At 39.2% G+C, this 25,000-nt stretch overlaps 1 protein-coding gene across 1 annotated transcript in view; it reads left to right on the top strand.

The window, feature by feature from the left end:
- Positions 1-25,000, top strand: part of LOC101854881 (polycystic kidney disease protein 1-like 2) — a 52,512-nt gene that overhangs the window by 9,794 nt on the left and 17,718 nt on the right. The window contains exons 5-17 of the mRNA XM_013084918.2: positions 967-1,134; positions 3,481-3,641; positions 5,319-5,389; positions 7,097-7,318; positions 8,917-9,129; positions 10,980-11,165; positions 13,427-13,491; positions 15,664-15,784; positions 17,220-17,358; positions 18,617-18,743; positions 19,644-19,818; positions 21,318-21,510; positions 24,663-24,878. Of these exons, the coding sequence (XP_012940372.2) occupies positions 967-1,134; positions 3,481-3,641; positions 5,319-5,389; positions 7,097-7,318; positions 8,917-9,129; positions 10,980-11,165; positions 13,427-13,491; positions 15,664-15,784; positions 17,220-17,358; positions 18,617-18,743; positions 19,644-19,818; positions 21,318-21,510; positions 24,663-24,878 (2,057 nt within the window). The remainder of the gene's footprint in view (positions 1-966; positions 1,135-3,480; positions 3,642-5,318; positions 5,390-7,096; positions 7,319-8,916; positions 9,130-10,979; positions 11,166-13,426; positions 13,492-15,663; positions 15,785-17,219; positions 17,359-18,616; positions 18,744-19,643; positions 19,819-21,317; positions 21,511-24,662; positions 24,879-25,000) is intronic.

Below are 25,000 nucleotides of genomic sequence, written 5' to 3' on the forward strand. Positions count from 1 at the left end.
CTCTCTCTCTCTCTCTCTCACTCTCTCTCTCTCCACCAACAACCGATCTTTGACAGCATGTCAGCGTTGGATGGCTAACCTCCGCCTCCTAAGATACAATATATCTTTACTTAAAAGTCCCTACCAAATCACATATCATTTGTGCCTTTATCCGAAAATTCACAAAGCAAAAGTACATCACAGATATAACCTTTTCTCTGTAGATCCAAAATTGAAAATGGGGAACTTTGAGTGTGATAAAACGGGGAAAGAAAATTTAGTCACAAAAAGGCGAAATGTTCTTCTCAGAGCGCCCTTGGAGGGCCGTGTTTGTTTTAATGAAACAAGGGCAAGGGGAGAGGGAAGGAGATTGCTGGGGACTCACTTCTAATCTCACAGACTGGTGCACGACTTGGGACCCACGGGAGATGGCTGGAATTCTCACTCTCTCCCTTCTTTCTCTCTTCTTTCTCTCATTCTTTCTTTCTTTCCCTCTTTCCGTCTCTGTCTCTGTCTCTGTGTCTGTTTCTCTCTCTCTCTCTTTCTCCCTCTCTCTCTTTCTCTCTTTCTATCTCTCTCTCTCTCTCTCTCTCTCTCTCTCTCCCCCCCTCTCTCTCTCTCTGTATCTCTCCCTCCCTCCCTTCCACAATATTTGATAGATATGAAGCTGGAGGCAAAATTTCAAATCTGTTTAAAAACATAGGCTTCTTCATGAAATGCCATCTTGATAGTCAGTCTTTCTTTTTTATCGTACTCTTATGTTCATAACGTGATATGCATATCGTCATTGATAGAGCTGTGATAGTATAAATGTCTGCTCATGTGTTAGGTTTAGTAAATATATATATAATGCTTTCATGCACTCAGATGTATTTTGTGTTAAGATGAATGTTTTGTAAAGTGTTTAAAGCTGCATTGTATGGGAATTGGCTCTTTAGTATTTATTATTTGCGTTTTTCTTCATCTTTTTTTTCTCTCTCCATTCAGTGGCAGGTGGGTTACCTTAGCGACAACCTGGCAATGGACAACTACTATTACCTTCTGACCGTACACACTGGCCTCTCTCGTGGTTCCGGCACCACTTCAAGGGTCAGTTTTGTTCTCACTGGAGTCAGTGGGGACACCAGTGTGAGGCTTCTCACAGATGGGAAACAAGTAGGTAACTAGTGAAGTGGATATTAATAATAATAATAATAATAGATTGCATTTATATAGTGCTCTATCCCATACTAGTATAAGCTCTGAGTGCTTTACACCAATTACATAATCATTCACACAAGTAAAAATATTTCACAGAAATAAGAAAACCAGTTCAACAACGTAAAGAAGAACTTTCATAACCATTCATGAACTATATACACGAAAGGACAAAAAAGAAAAAAAAAAGAAAATTTTAGATATATATATATATATATATACATAACTAACAATTAAACAATTTCTTGTATGTGTAATTACTCTCTCCCTATACCATCAGGTACATAAGACAGAGAGCAGTTGATGCCATGCTTGCCTGTCCCTGGCTACCTCCTCCATTCTTGGCACATCTACTAGAGTGGGATCCTACTCGCCAAACCTGTCTCTGGCATTCTCAAAACATGTCCTATCTTCATTTTCTCCTTTTCATGATCGTGTTGATATCTTCAATTCCAACTCTTTCCAACATTTCATTATTTGTAATAAATTAATTCCATTTTATTAGCAAAATTCTTCAAAAGCATTAATGTTTGAAAGCTTTTAAATTCTTATGGATACACTGTTTCGACAAAATTTTACGTATCAGTATTTGAGTCTGGGGGTGTTTGGTAAGTGTTACTTCTTATGTCTCCACTGCTTAGCTGGTCAAAGTTCCTAGATCTATGTTCATGGAATATTACTTTTTCAAAAACCCTGAAAGTTTTTCTGATCAAACACCCACCAACTGGTCTCACAATTGTTGACTTTAAAAGCCAGCAGAGCCTGATTTCTTGCTTTGAGTGCCAGGTGCAGCTCAATGGTAATCAAACCCTAAAATGTACACAGCGAGAGTAGGGCTTTAATGTTACTGCACAGTTTCTTCATGAGAGTGAGAGATTCAGAAGATACAATAGTATTATATTGTTATGGTTTTAACATGGCAAAGATGCTGTTGCTGCTGCTGCTGCTGCTGCTGCTGCTGCTGCTGATAATGAAGATGGGATGGTGAAAATCACTTTGATGTGTTAAGCAGTAATCTCACTTTTCTGTTGCCGCTTTTGTCTTTGTTGAAGTTGAAAATACCATTTTAGGCACAGGTCATTAGTAAACAATGGGAAGGGGGCTCTCATGGCTTAGAGGTTGAGATGTTTGCCTCTCACTCAAAGGTCCCGGGTTCGAATCCGGGAAGCGACCGAAACATTTTCTTTTCTAAAATTGTCTCCTTTCACCTCCTTTCCTGCTCTCTAGCAATGTTCTATCGTCTGCTTTTATCTTCACTTTCTGCCCCAACCCCCTCACCTCCTTTGCCCCCTCCTCAGGGCTCCTGACTCTTTCTGCAGCCTTTCTACTGCTTCTCCTTGGTTCCTTGTTACTGCTGTCTTTCAGCCACACCCCTAATCTTCTGGTAGGAAAGATCTACACCTAGTCTTCTCGGATGAAGGAGAAAAATCTTGGAGGTCTCGTGTGCAAGTTGCACACGTTTAAGATCCCTTGGTGGTCTAAAATCGATAAGAGTAGACTTCGGCTGCCACCCGGGCTAATTTAGAATTTCTTACCCACAGAAAAAGTTAAATGTGTCCTGTGCACTCATATGACTTTATGCAGTTGCAAGCTCCGTAAAACACTTACAAAAAATCAAACAAAACAAAAAACAAAACAATGGAAGACTGGCAACTAAGAGACCAGCAAAGGTGTGCTACTCTGCCATATGCAGACAAAATGCCTTTTTTTATTCACAGTAGTTTAGAGAAAAAAGGCATTTTGTCAGCGTAACCGTGAAAGAAAAGGTGTTCTTCCAAAATTTGAATTTGAATTTATTAAAAAACTAGTCACAGTTTTCACTTTGATAAATACACACATGTTAGGTAACTGATCAGGCTTTCAATTTAGCAAATTAAAAAAAATCGCACCACTGGTCTGAATGTCTATGTTATTGTCATGAAGCAAGACGAATGAACCATTTTTGAAAGCTTGGCTTTATTAAATAAAAAAAACCATGCAGCTGGTTCATTGGGTAGAGAGCGACTGCCGATAATACACAGGTGAATGGAAACAGGACACAGCGCAGCTTTACAAGGCACTGAGTGACAGTCAGAAACACTGTGACAGAGGACTCAACAAGTGAACAGAGACGCAACAAGATAAATGTCACCACATTTACTGTGTAAAGTAGATAGTTTTGCTTAATGTCCATTATTGTGATGATGTGCTTCTCTTTACTCAAACAAGCAAACAGGTAGTTTTGTATGTGATTATTATAATAGAACTTCTCTGTTCTATTCTTTCTATTTTCACCTACTTGTTTGTCAATGTTCTTCCACATAGCAACTATCGACGGGGTCTGTCGTGACCTATGTCATGGCAACGCCATATGACCTAGGAGAGCTGAACTATATCCGAATCTGGCACGACAACTCTGGCGATGGTCAAGGCCAGTCTTGGTATCTCAACAAAATCTATGTGGAAGATCTACAAACCAACACTAGGTAAGAACATATGAACAGTTTATTTCAGTGAGTTTCTAAGGCTTTCCACCTATTTGACTCTGTCCTATCAGAAATGCATATGAGACTGTGGATCATCACCTGTTCCATTGCACATCCCTAAATGACATCAGAGCTACACTTCTCCCTCCGCGACCTAACATTGACAACACACTCTATGGAACATTACAGCAACTGCGGCAAACCTGCACTTATCACTACATGGCATTGGACAGAAGGGCGAGAGCATGCAGCATAGAAAGGGGTGTTAAACTTATACAATTTCACACATTTTTCCCCTTAGAAATGAATTTCTCTTTATTTTTTATTGTCCAAATTTTGTCCGTCACAGGAAATTGTTAATTCCTCCCAGCCTGACTTGGCCCAATGAAAGAAAACTGCAATGTTTGACCCATGATAAGAGATATATTATGTGCACAACCTGTACTTTTTCATAATGGGAACGTTATGAATTAACGAATGAGCGTTTTATATGATGTGATGTAGGCCAATGGCCTTAAACACGGAATAAACTTACTACGTACCTCCCCTTAGAAACCTAAAAAAACCAGTTCCAAAATTTTGCGTTGGGAATTTGCACAGTTGTTCAGCATGATTCCAACTAAATGGTGGGTGGTGGGTTCTCGGGTGTGGTTTGCTCCTTCTTTCCTATCAAACATCTATCACCCTTATCTCTCTTCCTTCTTGTATGTATCTGTTACTCTCTTGTAACACCTCTAATCTTCGACATTATACAACCTAATTGTGTTGCAAGTGCCATAAATGCTTACTGAAACAAAGATTCCATCAGGGATACTGTATGCCCAAATGTCATGTGAATTCCTGAGAAGATTGTACATGAAATGAAAGTGGGAGATGGAATATGAGTTCAAATTCTTCATCTAGGAAGAATTAGTTGTTCAGTTTGGTAAAAGTTTTACCAGGCTCACAACTGCATACGATCACAAGAGTGTGTGTTTAGTTGCTCAACTCTTCATGAATTTAAAATAAGTAAGTTGCTTTAATTTGGCAGCATCATGATCTTTCTCCCCTTTTGTATGTTGTTCTGTGTAAGAGATGAATTTCCAGATTTTATCAGATCTCGAGAATAGTTGTACACAGATAACATGAACACGGAAAACTCAAAAGCATGGATTGGATAGCTCGTACAATTTGCCATCCCCTACTGTTCTCTCTTTAACTTTTTGTTATGGGTTAAAATAAATAAAAAATAAATTACACTTTTTATTTGTCCCAGGAGGGCACTTTGTTTCACAATGGCAAACATACATACATAAATACATAATTATAAATACGTACATACATACATACATACATGCATAAATACATACATAAAAACACACTATTACACAAATACAGAACAGTTTACAAACAATGCCACTGTCGGTCGCCACTGTGCAGCGCCCTGTAATGTGAGCAAGTGTTGTCGTGTCTTGCTCAAGGACACACTCCAGTGACCACCCATCTGATCCCTGTGTCACCGACACTTGCTTGACATTGTTTGAGTCAAAACTCACTACTCACTTAGCCACTGGAGCCCCCAATGGTTGTCCCGAATTATGGATGTGTTGTACAAGTTTGTCAGTCCCTGATGTGCTGGTGTTATCCGTTCCCGACTGTATACTTGTGTAATGATATTCCATTTGTCATCTGCATCAGGACTGTGTTCTTTGGTAACCAGTGGCTTGCTATGGATCAAGATGATGGACGTTTAGACAGGATTTTACCAGGTAGTAATATAGCTTTTCAATCAGGAAACGACAAATGCAGTTTTTGGGACACGTGAATAGACAAAGATCAGGGAAACGTAGCTTTTTTGAGAGCATCCAAGCAAAGGAATGAATGGAAAACCATGATCGCCGATGTCTGTCGCAGATCTGGCTCTGGATGATGATGATGAATATAGCTTTAAAGTTATAATTATTTTTTAATAAAAATTTGTGTGTGTGTGTGTTTGTTTCTGTCTGTCTGTCTGTCTGTCTGTCCATCCATCTGTCTGTCTGTATGTCTGTTTGTCATGGTAACATAATTGTTGAATATATCTTTTTTTGTTCGAATCCATATGTCGCTTCCTTTGTCTGTGCATCAGTCTCAATGTCTACCTTTTCTTCATGTTTTCCCTTTCATCCTGTCCTCTGTGAGCCTGAAAGACAATCTGCAAATTGATAAATTGTCATCCCTTTCCTTGTAACCTGGGGAGAAAAGCTATCGTGGGGTAAAGATGAATTCTCTATTTTATAAAGACCATTGGTCTTTGCTTGAAAATTTAAATACAGTTGTTTTGCATATGTAAAATATTTCATATTTGTATTTACAAACCGTGCAGTGAACTGTTGCGAATGCTACCAACTTGTGTTTCGCGCGCTCATATGACCGTACGCAGTTACGAGCGCTGTAAAACCCTGTACTACTACTACTAAAATGTATTTACATTTACATTTCATATCAAAGAAATCTATAGTACAAAAATGTAGGATTTGTCACCCCAGATTCCAGACTTGGCAAAAGCTAAAGTGATAAGCGCTGCCAATATTATGTTGAGCAGTGGTATTGCTGTCTCCTGTGATTGGTTGTACTTTTTCTCAATGAGCATTAGAGATTAGTTATAATGAAAAGATATCACCCTTTTTTTCCAACGAGACTCTATCTCATGTGATTGTCCCTTTTCTTGATATGCAATAGAGATAAGTTGAAATGATGAGCAATCACCCTTTTCCCGTGGGTAGTTGGCGGGTGCTCTGGTGTGGTTTGCTTCTTCTTTCCTATCAAACATATATTGTCTTTATCTCCCCTCCTTCTTTTTTGTGTTTGTTTTCACATGTACTCTCTTGTAGCACCTCTATTCTTCGGCACTGATATGACCTTGTTGTGTTGCAAGTGCCGTAAAATACTTACTAAAACTAAAACCTTCTTCCCCCCAGTGACATTGCTGTCTCCTGTGATAGACATTTTTTCAACAACTGTTAGAGACGTGTCATGAACTTTATGATATCACCCTTTTCCCGTTCCTCCAGTGAGCTGCAAGGATGACTTGATGACATTCATGAGGTTGTTCTTTTTGTCGATAAGCCTTAAAGAAGTCAGAATGATGGGATATCACCCTTTTTCCCTCAGTGAGATTTCTGTTTCCTTCAATTCTTCTTTTTTTTCCCCGCAAGTGTTAGAGACAAATCATGAACTTCATTATGACAATCACAGTGACAATCTTTATTCATCACCCAGGGAAACATTTGTCTTGGTTGTTAACAATGGCAGTAGACGTTACAAGGGTTAGGTGCACTCACGCATTCGCACAACAAGACAGGACATTAGTTAATACATGTCCCATGTACTGGGATGACCCGCTCTGTAAAACATTCTCTCTCTCTCTCTCTCTCTCTCTCTCTCTCTCTCTCTCTCTCTCTCTCTCCACCCTCTCTCTCCACCCTCTTCCCCAGTGAGCTGCAAGGATGACCTGATGACCTTCACAAGGCTGTTCTCCGAGCACAGCCGAGTGAACCTGACGGACAGTCATACGTGGCTGTCTGTGATCCTGCGTCCAGAAAAGAGCATGTTCACTCGCGTCCAGCGGCTTGCCACTTGCCTTATGACGCTGCATCTGGCCATGATCGCCAATGCTCTTTTCTACAAGGCGGAGGATGATGAAGGCGTCTCTGCTAGTGAGTGTTGAGATAAAGTCACTCTAGTGGGTGGTTGGCAGGTGCTCTGGTGTGGTTTGCTTCTTCTTTCCTATCAAACATCTATCGTCCTTAACTCACCTTCTTCTTTTTTATGTTTGTTACTCTCTTGTAACACCTCTAATTTTCAAGCGCTCATATGACCTTATGAAGTTGCGAAAATTTGATTAAAAATTCCCAAACCTGCGGGAAAATACCAGTTTTTTGACTTTCATTATTTTGATAAGCGCCTGATTTCACCACGCTGCCTCACATATCATAATCCTGTGCAACAATGTAGATGACCCTGGTTCAAGTCCCATTCTTGAACTTGGATTGTTTAGGAAGTCATCATGGCTTTGCATTGAACTCTGTGTAGTCTGCAGTAGACATAGGAAATTTTGCCACACCTCTCTCTCTCTCTTGCCCTTTTTTAAAACTCCCAGTGGAGCACAGGCCATCAACAGCATTACTCCAGTGAAGCCTGTCCTGAGCATCCTTTTCTATCAGTTTCCATGATGTCCCCGCTTTTTCAATTTCAACTTGTACCGCTCGCTTCCATGTCATCTTTGGTCTTCCCTTCTTTCGTTTTCCTTGTGAGTTCCACGTTAAAGCCTGCCTGATGATGCTTTGAAGGGGGTCTCCTCAGGGTGTGTCCAATCCATTTCCTTTTCTTCACCTGTATGTCTTCCTTTACTGGCCTTTGGCTTGTTCTCTCCCACAGTTGAGCATTAGTGACTCAATCGTACCACTTGATCCCCACTATTGCCACACCTACCCTTACCTTTTCTCCCCCCCCCCCCCATGTCTATTTGGCTCTTGAACTCTTTGTAGTCTTCATTAGTCATGCAGTGCTTATCCCCTTTTTTTCTTTTTATCTTTCCATCTCTCCGTCTTGTTTCTGTTTTTCTCCCTAACTCTCCAGTCTTCATTATTTGCGCAATGCTTATCCATGATCTTTTCTCTCCATTCCGTGTTTATTTTTCTCTGTATCTCTTTTTAGGTCTCCATTGGTCATGCAATGCTTATCCCTTATATTTTTTCTCCATCTTGTGTCTACTTTTCTACAGAATTGTTCCTAGTCTTCATTAATTGTGCAACACCTATATATATTACCCTTTTAAAAACAGACCTGATGACAACTGTGCCTCAGGGAATAATAGAGGCAGAGAGAAATATACGGGAAAACTCCCTACATCATACTTTGAAAACTTAAAATCCAATTATGATCTAAAACTTTCTGAAATAATACACTAAACCAGAAACCTGGGAAGTTGGAGACCAGTTGTGGCAAAGAGTAGAAAACAAACAAATGAACAGGGCTATGGCTACAGGTGATATCTTACACGTCTGATTTTGTAGCGGTGAAACCTGTTGACGCTTAAATGACCAAAATTGTGTCGATAGTGCCGTTAAACATCTACTCAATCAATCAATCAATCAAAATCAAACAGGTGATATCTCACCCATCTCGTGTCTTTTTCTTCCAGATTCTCTAGGCACAGAAGTCTAAATAGGTAACTCTGGTTCTCTATGACCGCATTGTACATGTCAATGATGAGTGAGCGGCATATGACCTATCCCTTACTTTTTTTCCCCAGATTCTCTTGGCACAGAGGTCCAGATTGGCAAACTCCGCTTCTCTCTAACCACTCTGTACACGTCAGTCGTGAGTGGGCTCATCACTGTTCCTCCAGTTCTCCTGGTGGTCTGGCTTTTTAAACAGCGTCGCCCGTGGCGCTCCTCAGAGGCCGATAGGAGCAGAAGGCTTAGCTCACACCATGGAGGAAACACGGTGAACCAGGAGGGAAACAGTAAGGCTGGCTTGGCTGTGATGATGTGTTGGTTGTCGCTTAAATTGACTGCGTTCATGAGAAACAGTCCAGCATAGGTCCTTAGAAACTTTGTCTTTCTGTCTTTCTTGCAGAAGTTTTAGTTTTCAACATGTAAATCTATTCTTGCATGTTCATATGACCTTATGAAATTGTAAACGTCAAAAAACTTTTCCCAAAACTTAACTGAAATCTTTTCTGAAGAAATTTTTATATTTTCAGATATTTAAAGATTTTTCAGAATAATGCTGAAAGTATTTTTATAGTTCTCTGGTTTTGCTTAGATCTATCTAAGATATACTTATGATTTGAAGTTCTGCACTTTGAATAAAGTTGCATAGTAGGTTTACTCAATTTCAAATGAATTTTGTTCTATTTTAGATACAAAATCCGCTCTTCACTAAAGTAGCATGTTGTATATTGAACGATAAAAAGGTGCTTATGTTCTTACAACACAACTTCCTATGAAATTTGAAATGAGTAGTGGGTGGTTGGCGGGTGCTCTGGTGTGGTTTGCTCCTTCTTTCCTATCGAACATCTATCATCCTTATCTCCCCTTCTTCTTTTTTATGTTTGTTACTCTCTTGTAACACCTTTAATCTTCTGGCGCTCATATGACCTTATGCAGTTGTGAGCGCCGTAAAACCTCTACTGAAACTAAACTGAAATAGAGTTGTACATTTAGACTAATCCACAAGTGCATGACCAATGCTTTTATGTTTTTGACATCACTACTTCTCCAATAAGACTGTGCAAAAGCACTGTAATGGAAGTCCATTTCTCACATAGACAAATCTTATACCAAAGATCGTGTATAACAAGATAGTTCACTCCTCTCTTTGAGCCAATTAAAAAAGTGTCCTCCAAATTCGGTTGCGCTCTCTTCGAAAAAGCCTGGACTTTGCGAACAGAGTTGTCCTACTTGTGTGAAAAACAATAAAAGTAAAATTAACAAACTGTGCTATTCCTATTTTTCTTGTGGAGAAACGAAAGAAAGCTGCAAAACAAAGCCTGCAGTGTCATCTGAAGCAATGCACGGACTTCCACAGACACTTTCTTGGCAGAGTGAACAATCTTGTTATGTACGATCTTTGCTTTACTAAGTGCACACTGTTAAATGTTTTGTCAAATTATATTGCAATTTAATATGGTTATAAAATTTTAGGGTGGCCAGCTTTTTTTTAGTTGATGCGCAAAAACTATCATTTGGGAACAATTACATCAAATCTTGAAAAATTAAACATATTTGATGTTCTTGGCTAAGATTGGGTACATTTGATGAAAACTATGAGAAGGCTAATGATATGTCATATGACTTGGTGGATTCAGATTTTTTTCTCTATGCATGCAGAAAGTGATAGGCTTTTATGGACTTCTGGGTCAAATCTGATAAAACCGAGCAAAGGGCTATTCGATACAGTATGCACTAGCCAGCACCATTTCCAGATTGGATCCGGTCCAATCCATTCATGCAGACTGCCAATGGTCATCCTTTTTAACTCTTTATCTCCGTGGGGGTAAACCCAATATGCCGAGGCCCATTTTTTAGTAAATCTAAAAATGACGAAAACGTCACTAAATTGGTCATTAAATCAAAATAAGTGAACCTATTTTGATAGTTCTTCATCTAATGAATGAAATTCCGATAAAAGAGACTTGTTTGCGGCAATTGCCGAAAAGTAATTTGATGTCGAAGTCGTCGTAAAGGAATGGGCCCGAGCGGCTATCAGCTGCTCACCGGCAGGCAGTTCCGACTTCAAGGCGCTGGGAGCGGCTTGCCGGAGATAAAGAGTTAAGCAACTTTTTCTTTCTAACTTTCATTCCTCTGTTAGTTTCAGACATGATTGCATCCCAGAATATTCCGGATTCTTATGAGGCTGACCTGGTCTCTAGGTTCGAGAAAAACCCCCTGCCGCCCTGGTGCCTCTACGTTGCCTGGACCATTCTGGCTATCACAAGCCTCTCCTGCTGTTTTTTCCTCATCCTCTACTCTATGCAGTGGGGCAAGGCAGTTTCTGGTAAGGACACACTCAAATAAAAAATAAATGTACGGGGTACTGTATTTGCTTTAGTGTGGGTTTAACCCTAACCGTACATTGTGTTTTACTATCGTATCCATACAACGTGGGGAACTCTGTGCCACCACTTTCCAAAGAGGAAATTTACTCATTAATCCGATCCGTACGCTTTGCAAAATAGTCTGTCAAAATGATTTTTTGAATAATGCTGAAAGTTTCAAAGAGATCTTTGTTCTAGAAGTATTCTAAAATGTGAAAAATACAACCCCGGGGGTACAAAATGACCCCAGGGCGTACGAAAGGGTCAACAGCCTTTTTCTTCTTAATAAATAGTAATGATGAGAAATAGCATTTGTATAACTCAAATTCCTGCTCTACAGCAAGCTCTGTATGCTTTACAATATATATTATTAACCCCAGTGGACCCAACAGCATTGTGAAACCAGATGACAAGGACATGTAGTTACTTAACTCATTCGCTACGTATTATTTTCGGCTTGTGGACGAATTTTTTTCGGGAGGGCGAATAAGATGATGACTAGTGGGTAGTTAAAAGGTCTTTGGGGCCACAAATTCAAATAAATATCAACATATTATATACCAATATTTTCAGTATGGATTGTAGAATACATCTGTAATGTTTATTTACGTATTTTTCAACTTTGGTTCCTGTAAGAGGCGATTATGCAACACAATTTTGCTTGGATGCGGATAAAATTTGAAAATAAAAACTTTATAATCTTTGGTGAAACTAAAAAAATATGCTTGCACCTGGTCAAATGATACATCAAAATAACCATAAATGAATATAGAACTGGAAAATATTGAAAAGTTTGCAGTTATTTACATACATTCCATAATATTTGTACATTTGGATCATAACATCCGATATTGAAAAATTAAATTTTTTTTTTTATAATCTTGAAAAACGATTACAAACAGAAAAAAACCACTCGTATCTTATATGGAATTATTCTGGACTCATGGGGTTCAAGCGTGTTGAGCAATTCAGTGGCACATCTCATGCTCCCTCCTTTTTGTTCGTCAGTTTGTAAATGGAGTAACCAGTGGGCACTCGTTTATTTCATATAGAGTTCTCCACTGACAATATTTTGCACTCTCCCAAATAAAAGTCCAGACAAATCACTAAGTTCTCGTATAGAGGTAAGAGATCTTGCACAATATGGTGCCGCATAACCTCAACGGTTTTCTGCAGCGAGGAGTTTGGGTGGCCAGAATATGGTTATCAAAAACTGTGTCTCACCCTTCACTAAATTATCTTGCCCCCAAAACCAGTTTTGACCTCCAGTCTGTGGGAGAGCCACTGGGAAAAACAGAAAAACAACAAACTATAAGTTATAAAACCCAAACTAGAACAGTGAAATCCTTCGGACCTCTCCAGAAGAGACGATGTCATTTTTACTCGATTGCGCATCGGACACATGGCCCTGACCCACAAATACCTCCTACAGGGAGATGAGAAGCCGTTCTGTGTCGGATGCGACACAGATTTTACCATTAGACACATCTTAACCGAATGTCTAGACTGGAGAGATCCGAAGGAAATATTATAAATTCAAGAAATTGCAAGACATTTTTTCCGTCGTTGTTCCCAGCAGAATTTTGAATTTTGTGAAGGCCATTGGCCTTTGTGGCAAATTGTAAAGTGAAACAATATTGTTAAAAAATGTTTATTGTTATTTATAAGAGTTGTTTTAAATTGCAAATATATTTACACTGAATTTTAGTATTTTAGCATTTTAAAGTCTAATTGTCAACAAACCGTGCAGTGAACTGTTGTGAATGCTACCAACTTGTGTTTCGCGCGCTCATATGACCTTATGCAGTTGCGAGCGCTGTAAAACCCTGTACTAAACAACAAACAACAAACCAGTTTTGTATGAACAAGCAGATTTCCCACAAACACGCTGCAAATTTTCATTACTCAGTTTTAGCAATTCACCCCAATTTACAGCACAGCAAATAGAGATGTACTAACGCATATTTTCTTTCGTGAACTTCATCTTGCTTCATCCAGAGTGCAAAACCATCCTTTGTTTATGACGTCATAAAAAATTCAAGAGAGATATCATATTTAACTCCAATGGTTGGTTTTAGAGTAGACATGTTACAGATAAATTATGTGAATAGCTTTAATGACTGAAGTCAATGTCTTGACCACTGGATGGCGACTTCCACTTCTTTCTTATTCATCCACCCTTGTAATTTACTCCCATGTAAATGCATCTTTTTTGTTTCAGAGGAGTGGCTTGCATCATTTGTCTTGTCGTTTCTGGAAAGTGTTTTCGTCTTAGATCCTGTCAAGGTGTGTACATAGTTTTTTTTGGTCAGATTAAATACTAATATATTAACTCCTTATCTCTGACAAGCTGCTCCCAGCCAGTGTTTTATGGCACTTACAACACAGTTAGGTCATACAAGTGCCAAAGATTAGAGGTTTTACAAGAAGAGTATCAAACATAAAAAAGGAGGAGGACAGATAAAGACGATAGATGTTTGATAAGAAAGAAGGAACACACCACACCAGAGCACCTGCCAACCACCCACTAAATGTTCCCTTAATACAGTCATTGTCCCTAATGTCTTTATTAATCTGAATCCATTGACAGTTGTCTTCAGCACTCAAAGTGTAACTGAGTGCGACTCGATCCTCTCTTTGATGTTCTAAACCCCCAAAATTTTATCATGGCATCTTGCTCAGTATTCTGTCGACATCAAGTTGGAAGAGGAAATGACGGAAGTCTTAAGAAAACATACAAAAATTTTAGCCATTTAAAGACCGCTGTGTGGGGCTGAAACATAAGTCAAGTAAAAAGCAGTAGGCTATGCTTTTAACTGAGTATTTTTTTGTTCTTTTAAGCACCCCATAGAACTCGTATGCATATGTGAGAATTTTGTTGGTGTGGAATAATATACATTACATAACACTTCTGTTACTGTTATGATTGTAAGGTAACATATCAGGATTTAGATGGTACCTTTCTTCTACTCAGTAGTCACTTTTCGGTTACAGTGTACTAGAAGACAAAGATAAAACAGAGAGCCTTTTGAGACGTGCGTTTCTCCACTCTCTCTCTATATCTGTTTGTATCCACAAACCGAACAATATTACAGCGGGAAAGCAAGTTTCTTCTCTTGGCTGGCTACTTCTTCTCCGAGGGAGGCTGAGGCAGCCCTCAAGAAGGTTTGGAGGAGAATTTGAAGTAAAACCTGCTAGAATTTGTTACGGTAAACTGCTACAATAGGCACGGCTTTAGCTTTTGAAAAGGGGATGTCTCTCTTGCCCTTTTTAACTCCCAGTGGAGCACAGGCCATCAACAGCATTACTCCAGCGAAGCCTGTCCTGAGCATCCTTTTCTATCAGTTTCCATGATGTCCCCGCTTTTTCAATTTCTGCTTGTACCGCTCGCCTCCATGTCATCTTTGGTCTTCCCTTCTTACGTTTTCCTTGTGGGTTCCACAATAGGGGATGTAGTGTGGAAAATAAAAGAGCAAAACAAAATTCACAATACAGTTAAGTTTGCCTGAGGAGGACAAATTAAATTAGTTCTCCAACTTGGATAACTTACACATCCAGTGCTAAGTTTGTTGGGCTGGAAAAAGTATCAAAGCAACAGGCTACAATTCCGAAAGATGTGCCAAAGAATTTAGCATGTTATGAAAATGTGTAGTTGAAAAGCAGTAGGTTTCTGAATCTTTGAAAATAATGAACATGAAGCGAAGCGAAGAGAAGGAGGGCGTCGGTAGCCTAGTGGTTAGGCTACCGGACTCATAATCGAGAGGTTGCGGGTTCGGGGGTGCGAGCCTCAGCTCGGTCCAACGTCGTGTCCTTGGGAAAGACACTTTACACGAACTTCCCACTTGGCTCGGTCCTATCGGAGATGGATGTTAAACTAGGAGGTCCCGCCTCTTAAATAACCTAATAGTGTTGATAGGGGCGTTAAACTCATACCATTTCACCATTTAAGAAGAGAAGGAGGAGGATGTTTAACACTTTGCAGTCACACAACCCAGCAGTACAAAATACCTCATCTGGTCACCCAGCCGGGAGAGCGACTACAACAGACTTCTCGAGCCAGGCGCAGTGACCGGAACCCAAATTGTGTCGACAGTGCCGTAAAACATCTACTCAATCAAATCGACCGGAACGGATAATTTTCATCAGCGCATTATTAGCGCCAAGTGACTGCAAAGTGTTGAATACACCAACACACTTTAGCTGTGACTTCAGCAATATATAGAGATGTCGAGTTCTTTGGTAATTTGAGTTGTGACATGGGTTGGAAAGTGATTAAACAATTCTTTAGTCCCATCTAAGTGTCCAGGGCTAAAACCTGATGCATTGCCCAATATAAGGCTTGGAATAGAAATACTATGGAAAAACATGGGCTATCAAGCATTTCATTTGTGTTTTTCTCAAAATACTGAAAAGGGACATCCCTTGTTTTTTTTCTTTGTGCCCTTCATCTGTTTTCAGGTAGTTCTGCTGACCTGTCTCCTGGCCTTTTGCTTAAGAAATCCCCATGACAACAACAACTCTAGAGTGTCGTTGGAAACGGTCTGTTCTGAGGCTCCAAGACACGGGTGCCAGGATAGAGGTAGGGCAGCTTTGGTTATCTGGTTTGTTCACTATTAGTTTGTGTTCAAAACTGTGTTAGTTTGTTAGTGTTTGGGCGTGTGCAATCTGTAGTTTGCATTGTATGCTTCCTGGAAAGCCAATAGTGTTACTGGGTGTTTAAGGGACTGCTGGGGTAATAATAGTTGTACAGCGCTTGGAATGTGCTGTAGAGTGTGGATGTGCTTTATTTAAATACAGTTGTTATTAATTTGCTTTAGTTGAGCAAAAGCTTTCTACTCTCTTTTTGAATGCAGGTGTTTTTACGACCCCATTGGCACCATTTAGATAATTTAGATAATTTACAAGCTTAGATCCTGCCTGTCAAGGCCAACCTGGGCTAAGAGGTATAGAATTTCCGAGCAGAAAGACTGAGATACTCTCTAAGAATTCTCCCAACATAGGAATTAAACTCTGGTCTTCTATGTGCAAAGGCAAAGCATCTTACTGCTGTACCACAGATGCTGATCTTTCTTTTCTGAGGTTTGGCTTTTGGAGGCTACATGGCTCTTTGGGAATTTCAATGTGTGGTCTCATGGTTCTCCTTCAAGGCTGTCTCAGTTATAAGCTTGTTGGGCTGCTTTGTTTATTTTTAACAGGGGGTGGGATTGTAGGAGTGAATGAATAAATAAATGAATGAATGAATGAATGAATGAATGAATGAATGAATGAATGAATGAATGAATGAATGAATGAATGAATGAATGAATGAATGAAACATGAAGGAGTACATGAATGAATGATGAAATGAATAAAAGAATAAAGAAAAAAATGAATAAATCAGGAAACGGGTCAACCAGTCAAGCTAGTTGAGATCACAGAGACTTATTTCCCTGAAAAAGCAAGAATAATGGAAACTTTGAGTGAACGGTTTGCCATAAAAAGTGAGGCAGCGTGGTGGAATCAGGCTCTCGTCAATTTTTTGGCATATAGAGTTATAGGTATCATCATAAAGCTTGTTCCCTTATCTTTATTTGGATGCAAAAAATATCCATTTATCTTAAATACAAGTCGAGATATTTGCAAAAGAAGGAGGTGGGGGTCACCTGTTTTCGGAGGTAAAAATTAGTGAGAAAATGGCCGCCAAAGATTAGTTATTTCCTTAGCTTAAGAGTCCGTGGTGACTGAAAATTTACAATTTTTGTGCCTTTAATCAAAGTTTTTAAGAAAAATCCACAGAGAAATGAGTTCTTTAATGGGCACGAAAGATGTTGAGCCAAAAAACAAAAATTTGATAAAAATTCACAAACCTTCGGAAAAATGCAAGTTTCTTCACTTTGATTATTTTGACGAGAGCCTGAAAAATGCAAGTTTCTTCACTTTGATTATTTTGACGAGAGCCTGATTCCACCCCGCTGCCTCACAAAATGTTTTCCTCTGCCTGCACTGCGATTTGCTTTGCCTCCTCCAAATTTCAGATTCGATCCCTATTCCCCCCGCACCTGTCCCGGATGGAGAAGTGGTCAAGATGCGTAACCTGAAATTACAAGAACAAGTGGCAGTTGGAGTCCTGGTGGAACTTGTGCTGTATATTATTTTCATGTTCTGTCTTTTTAGGTGAGGGGAACAACTGGAATGTTTAGCTGTACCAAAGATAGTACATAACAAAATGGGCCACTCAGCCAAAAAAGTGTCTGCAAGAAGTTCGCTCTTTGCTTCAGATGGCGATGCAGTCTGTTTTGAAGCTCTCTTTCGTATTTCCAGAAGAAGAAAAGGAATAGCACCTCCTTGCGTGCACAGATCGACTGCTGTTCATCAGCAGTTTGGGTTTGTTCAATGTGGAGTTTTAGTTTTTAAAAATTTTAATGACCTCTCGCCTTTCATTTTAAAGTCAAATTAAACGAAGAAAACAATAACCCTTTCCACCGGAAGAGGTTTTTTGTCAGTGTAACAATTTTTAAAAAGCGTTCTTCCGAAATTTATTAAAAAACTTGCTAGTTTCACTTTTAATTTTTAAACTCAAGTAGGGTAACTCTGTTCGCAAAGGGTGCGCATTTGTGAAGAGGGCGCCACCGAATTTTGAGGACACTTTTTTAATTGGCTCAAAGAGAGAAGTGGCCTCTCTTGTTATGTAGACTCTTTGGCTGTACTCACCAGACTACATTATTCTACATCGCAAATAAGATGAAATAACAGAAAATGAGATGAGACGAGATAAGATAAAACTTCATTGTCCAGATGCTGGCACATTTTTTGGGTGTTTCACCACACACATGAACGCACACATGCACGCATGCATGCACGCACACACGCATGCACGCACACACACACCTTGTGCACACACACACATATTCACAAGACTCTCTCTCTCTCTCTCTCTCTCTCTCTCTCTCTCTCTCTCTCTCTCTCTCTCTCTCTCTCTCTCTCACACATCCTCTCTTGCACACACATCTGTACACATGCACACAAAATAGTTTGTTTTGCTTTGGATGATAAAATAGTTCTGGTGTCCTGTAGAAAGAGAGGACTTTTTCATAAAATCAATACTGATACTGAACAATAGTAATAATAATGATAATAATGTGATGAAAATGATAAATAATAATATTAATAATATTAATATTGATTATAGTAATGATAATGGTAATAATATGGATATGAATATGATGATGAGAGTGATGAAATTCAGTCAAATGGAGCATAACGGGTGAAGTGTTGAGCAATTTTCTAAGGTGAAATATTTATCGGAGTTTTTCAAGGAGCAAATAATAACAGTCCGGGGACCAACCTTTGTGACAGTACCACAAATCGTAGGAGCATTGTCTGAAGAGGAGGAGCCTTAAGATGCTTAATTTTTTTTCTCCATACGTTTCAGCTTTAGTTACAGCCACAGAGATGGGAGATCTTTTCAGTTTCAGGATCATGTGCTTGAGAATTTGTTCAGGATTCCTAAAAGGAGAGTCAATTCTAGGGCTAGTGACTACTTGCTGCCATGGAGCAAGGTGAAATGATTTCTTCTTCTTCTTCTTCTTCTTCTTCTTCTTCTTCTTCTTCTTCTTCTTCTTCTTCTTCTTCTTCTTCTTCTTCTTCTTCTTCTTCTTCTTCTTCTTCTTCTTCTTCTTCTTCTTCTTCTTCTTCTTCTTCTTCTTCTTCTTCTTCTTCTCCTCCTCCTCCTCCTCCTCCTCCTCCTCCTCCTCCTCCTCCTCCTCCTCCTCCTCCTCCTCCTCCTCCTCCTCCTCCTCCTCCTCCCCCTCCTCCTCCCCCTCCTCCTCCTCCCCCTCACCCTCCCCCTCCCCCTCCCCGTTTTTCCAGTACTGTTGTACCTGCTCTAAGAGTCATCTGTATAAGATGACTATTCACTCAGAAATGTGTTTTCAAACGAACATTGGAAATGTGTAACTTAAATAAAAAAGTAATTCAATAAAAATTGTTCAACGGGTAGGAAAAGGTCAGATTCTTTGATTTCATTTTTAACACTATGTGTTCAGTAACCTCACTGCAATTGTTACAAATGAATTTTTTTCTATCTGTCTACTTGCTTTCTTGGAGATAAACAGTTCACAGTATTCATCAATGAAGGAGGCAGCAACATTCATATTATTGCGTGTGCAACACAGAGGATGTTTTTCACTGGTATGGTGTAGTGGGTGGTTGGCGGGTGCTCTGGTGTGGTTTGCTTCTTCTTTATTATCAAACATCTATCGTCCATATCTCCCCTCCTTCTTTTTTATATTTGTTACTCTCTTGTAACACCTCTAATCTTCTGGCACTCGTATGACCTTATGCAGTTGCGAGCACCATAAAACCTCTACTAAAACTAATCTGGTATGGTGTATATTGTTTTGTTGTAATGAAACAATTTTATAATCGTAATTATGTCAACTAAAATTACTCTCAAACAGGTGCGCACTCGGCAAGATGTCTACACGTGGCTCAACACAACCATGACAACACGGATGTTTCCTGTGTCTTTTCTCTCCGGAAAGGAACTATCACTGGAAGAAAGACAGTTTACAGAGGACATGGCAAACTACCGTGTTGGACCGGTGAGGGTACGGCAAGTCAGAACCCGACCAAGTGAGTGATCCTTCTTGTTCTTAAAGAACAAACAACAAATTAAATGAGGAACTTTCTCTGGATGGTGATATGTGTGTCATCACCATCATCATTAACATATATTAGCAGTACCTGGTATCATCATCATCATCATCATCATCATCATCATCATCATCATCATCATCATCATCATCATCATCATCATCATCATCATCATCATAATATATAGCATTCATATAACGCCTTTCCAGAAAAGTAGCTCAATGCCCATTTACATTGGAATATACCCATTTTCAAAACCTTTCTTACTACTTCCTTTCTTCTAATGCAATATATATTTATGCACACACACACATACACATACACATACACACACGCGCATACACACAGCCATACACACACACACGGACTATTGTCATCCAGACATAGGCACAGAACAACTATAATAAAAAAAATAAATAAAAAATAAATAACGCTTACAGCTTGCAAACTGTAGAGAATAATAAAAAAAAGGGGTTGAGACTTTTAAAAAAGTCTCACCATATCATGTAAATTTTAATATATTTGTTCAATGAATCTGAGTTATTTTGTTGATTTTATGGAATCAAGAAATGGGGAAGGTGTCTCCTTTCGTTGAATCAGAGCTTTCGTTGAATCCCAGTTTGTTGTATCCAACTAGATATGAAATCATCATCATCATCATCATTCATCATCTTCATCATCAAACAATGGCAATTCGAATGGAGTTATTTGGACGAGTGGAGGTTCTTCTGAGTATAATGACTATGGAGCCGAAAAAGAGCCTCGCTCTCACTCGAAGATTTCTTTGTGGAGTCCCCCCGGCCCATTAAGAAAACCAAAAAAAAAATCATCATCATCATCATCATCATCATCATCATCATCATCATCATCATCATCATCATCATCCTTGTTGACATTTTTTTGTCATCATTGTCATCATTTTCATCTCATAATTCTCATCATTACTCAATGTCATCATCAACTTAAGCATTAGCATCTTGTTTTCTATCAACTGACATAATTTGTGAGGCAGCGTGGTGGGATCAGGCTCTCATCAATTTTTGGGCCGGTAGAGTTATTGGTATCATCTTAAAGCTTGTTCACTTGTTTTTCTTTGGATGAAAAAAATATTGATTTATCCAGAATACAAGTTAAGATATTTGCTAAAGAAGGAGATGGGGGTCACCTGTTTTCAGAGGTAAAATAAGTGAGAAAATAGCCGCCAAAGATTAGTTACTTCCTTAGCTTAAGAGTCCACGGTAACTTAAAATGTACATTTTTTGTGCCTTTAATCAACGTTTTTCAGAAAAATCCACACAGAAATGAATTCTTTAATGGGCATAAAAGGTGTTGAGCCAAAAAACAAAAAATTGATAAAAATTAACAAACCTGCGGAAAAATGCCAGTTTCTTCACTTTGATTATTTTGACGAGAGCCTGATTCCACCACGCTGCCTCACATTTTTATTTTCTCTCCATCTGCCGCTTGCAACTTCTCAGTGATGACGTCCGACCTCCTCGTTGACGAGATGACGAGCCACCCCAAGAACCTGATCGGAGACAAACAGTTTTACTGGCCTTACGACATATCGTCTGAGGAAACGGGGAGCTACTGCTTGGGTTGGCAGCACATGCCATGCTCTTTGGCTGAAGAATACGCCAAGTCTGTTACGCTGAGTTCTTGGATTCACAGGTTGGACTTTTCTTGCTAAATTTTATTTTATGATGATAAAAGGGTGTTGAACATCTACTAGCTCTCAATGGCAAAATTGAAGGCAAACGAGGCTAGTGCTAGGGTAGGCAACAATCTACTAGGGAAACCTAAACAAATGGGTAACAGGGAAAGATCAGGGAGACGTAGCTTTTTTTGAGAGCATCCGAGCTAAGGAATGAATGGAGAACCATGATCGTTGATGTCTATCGCAGATCTGGTACTGGATGATGATGATGATGATGATGATGATGATGATGATGATGATGATGATGATGATGATGATGATAAAGGATATAATGATTATATCTATCACAGAAACCACACACTTAGCACAGGACCGATACCTGCACCTCCCCTCGACATCCTAAGGGTTCCACAGGAAGGAAAAAGTAAAAGTAAAAAGTGAAGTAAGAAAAAGATTGTGTTTTCTGAAAGATGGGCCACTCGTGTACAGCGAAACTAGGAATTAATGAAATTGTCAGGCCTGACTTTTAATTTAGTTGAATCTGACTGTTCGTTATAGCTATGTGAGCAATAAGTTAATGATAATAATGGATTGCATTTGAAGAGCACAGGCTAGGGGAAGAACGACGGTAGTCACAAACTGGAAATTGTAGGGCGCCAATTTTAAAGCTTGTGGACTCATAATTTCATATTTGTTTGACTGGTGGTTTATTGTTAAGAGTTGTTGAGTGGGAAATCTAACAACAATAATCAACCAACAGTTGAACAGAAATACAGTTATGAGTCAACAAGAGTTCAAAATTGGTATCCTCACGATATTCAGTTTGTGACTACCGTTGTTTTTCCCCTGTAGTTTTATTTTATATCGCGCATATCTTCTGATGCAATGCTCTATGCGCTAAACATTGAACATTATTATGGATTTACAAATCAATTTTATATGCACATAGTATTACATACATGTGCACACACATACTCACGCACGCATACACCCACACACACATACACACATACATACACACATACGTACACAGGCACATACAAACTCACGACAATCTACAGCTTGGATGGATTCTGTCTAATCGAAATTTATTATGATGAAAAGCTTTTTTTAGTCTTTTCTTTAAAATTTCTAGATTTTCTGCTTCTCTGATAGTTTTTGGAAGCCTATTCCAAACAAGTGGGGCAAAATATGAAAAGATCATTGGCCATATGATTTTTAATTTATTTTAGTTGCATTGCAATGTAGGCCCCCTATTATGACTTTGTTTGTTTCCACAGACCAGTGCACAATTCATTATGTCTAAGCCAGTCTTTCATAGTTCAGCATCTTGAAGGGGGAGGAAGGAGGAGATATCTCTAACGTGTCTTTATCTGTGTCAACATTCCACACACAGAACGCTTTAATTCTTCTTTCACCCCCCCCTCCATCCTCACCCCCACAAAATCTCCCCCTGACACATGTTGTTGTTGTTGTTGTTTTCCAATCCCTTTAGCTGCGAGCATTTCGCTCTTGGTACATGCAGTAATGGCCACATGTTCGCTGTCTGTCACTCAACCTCTCCCAACCAGGGCACATGCTATATGTGTCATGACGTGGTGGAATCAGGCTCTTGTCAATGTTTGGGCATGAAGAGTTATTGGTATCATCTTAAAACTTCTTCGTTTGTTTTTATTTGGAGGGGAAAAACATTCATTTATCTTGAATAAAAGTCGAGATATTTGCGAATGAAGGAGGTGGGGGTCACCTGTTTCAGATGTGATATTAGTGAGAAAATGACCATCAAAAATTAGTTATTTCCCTAGTTTGAGAGTCCGTGGTAACTGAAAATTTACATTTTTTGTGCCTTCAGTCGACGTTTTTCAGTCAAATCCACACATAAATGTATTCTTTACTGGGCATGAAAGGTGTTGAGCCAAAAACAAAAAATTCAATAAAAATTCACAAACCTGCAGAAAAATGCCAGTATCTTCAGTTTGATTATTTTGACGAGAGCCTGATTCCACCACGCTGCATCCCATATAAGACACATCATGTCTCATGCGCTTGTCAACAATGTGGTGGTGTGAAAGAAGGCCACTGATTGGTCGCATTATGCAATAGGCTCAGTTAAGCGTGTAATGATCCATGGTGCAGGTGTGATCAATGGTGTCTCAGTAGAGAGTAGACAAGATTTGTTATAGGAAGCCACATTAGTGGGAGTTGCTTGCCCTGCTAGTGACTAGGCTGAATCTGAGTTTGTAGATTTATTTGTTGCAATGAATCCGAGTTATTTTGTTGATTTTAATGAATAAAAAAAATGGGGAATGTGTCTCCTTTTTTTGAATCAGAGTTTTCGTTGAATCACAGTTTGTTGTATCCAAGTTTCACTGTATTTGAGGTATGAAATGAAAATGTGAGGCAGCGTGGTGGAATCAGGCTCTCGTCAAAATAATAAATGTGAAGAAACTTGCATTTTTTCGCAGATTTGTGAATTTTTATCAAAATTTTGTTTTTTGGCTCAACCCCTTTCATGCCCAATAAAGAACTCATTTCTGTGTGGATTTTTCTGAAAAAACGTTGATTAACCCGCTCCGCCACCGCACCCTCTCTATTTGAGTAATGAAACAAAATGTCTACATCAGCAGCTGTGTCAACATCTTCATTGTGCATTGATTGCGGAGAAAGGTTTTCTATATAGGAGTCATGTTATAACACTTGTTTTGCACAAACTTTAAAAACACTTACGTGACCAAATCTGAGTCGATAGTGCTGTAAAACACCTACTCAAACAAAACAAATCAAAAACAAAACTTTGATACAGATAGCTAGATTTGAGGGATTTTGCTCATGTGTGAGATTGATTCTTGATGAAATAGCTATAGTGCTCTACCCATCTATGTATCTGTCTATTTTAGTACTCTCCATATGTGTGTCTGTCTATCTTAGTGATCTGTCCATCTATGCATCTGTCTGTCTGAACCATCTATCCATCTATGTAATTGTCTATCTTAGTGATCTGTCCATCTATGTATCTGTCTGTCTGAACCATCTATCCATCTATGTAATTGTCTACCTTAGTGATCGATCTATCCATCTATGTAATTGTCTATCTTAGTGATCTATCTATCCATCTATGTATCTTCTATCTTATCCATCTATTTTTTTTCCCTTCCTCAATGCACAGATCAACTCTTGATGAAAATGCCATCCCTGTCTTGGGCAAGCTTCATTTGTACAGTGGAGGGGGCTACATCATCGATCTCGCTGGATATCACGATGTCATTCCGGATGTCTTCATCCGCGAACTCTACCAGAACCGCTGGCTGGACCTGCAGACCAGAGCTGTGTTTGTCGAGTTTTCGCTCTACAACGTTGATGCTAATCTGCTGGCTACTGTGAGGTATGAGGTTTTGCTTTTGATGCATGACCCCAGAGCTGCTCATATGGTGTTGATCCTGTCACGGCCTTATACTCGAGTACAAAACATAGCAAGACATGTTTTATCCCAATCCACCCTGCGTT

The sequence above is a fragment of the Aplysia californica genome, unplaced genomic scaffold, assembly GCF_000002075.1.
Source record: "Aplysia californica isolate F4 #8 unplaced genomic scaffold, AplCal3.0 scaffold00328, whole genome shotgun sequence".
NCBI lineage: Eukaryota > Metazoa > Mollusca > Gastropoda > Aplysiida > Aplysiidae > Aplysia > Aplysia californica.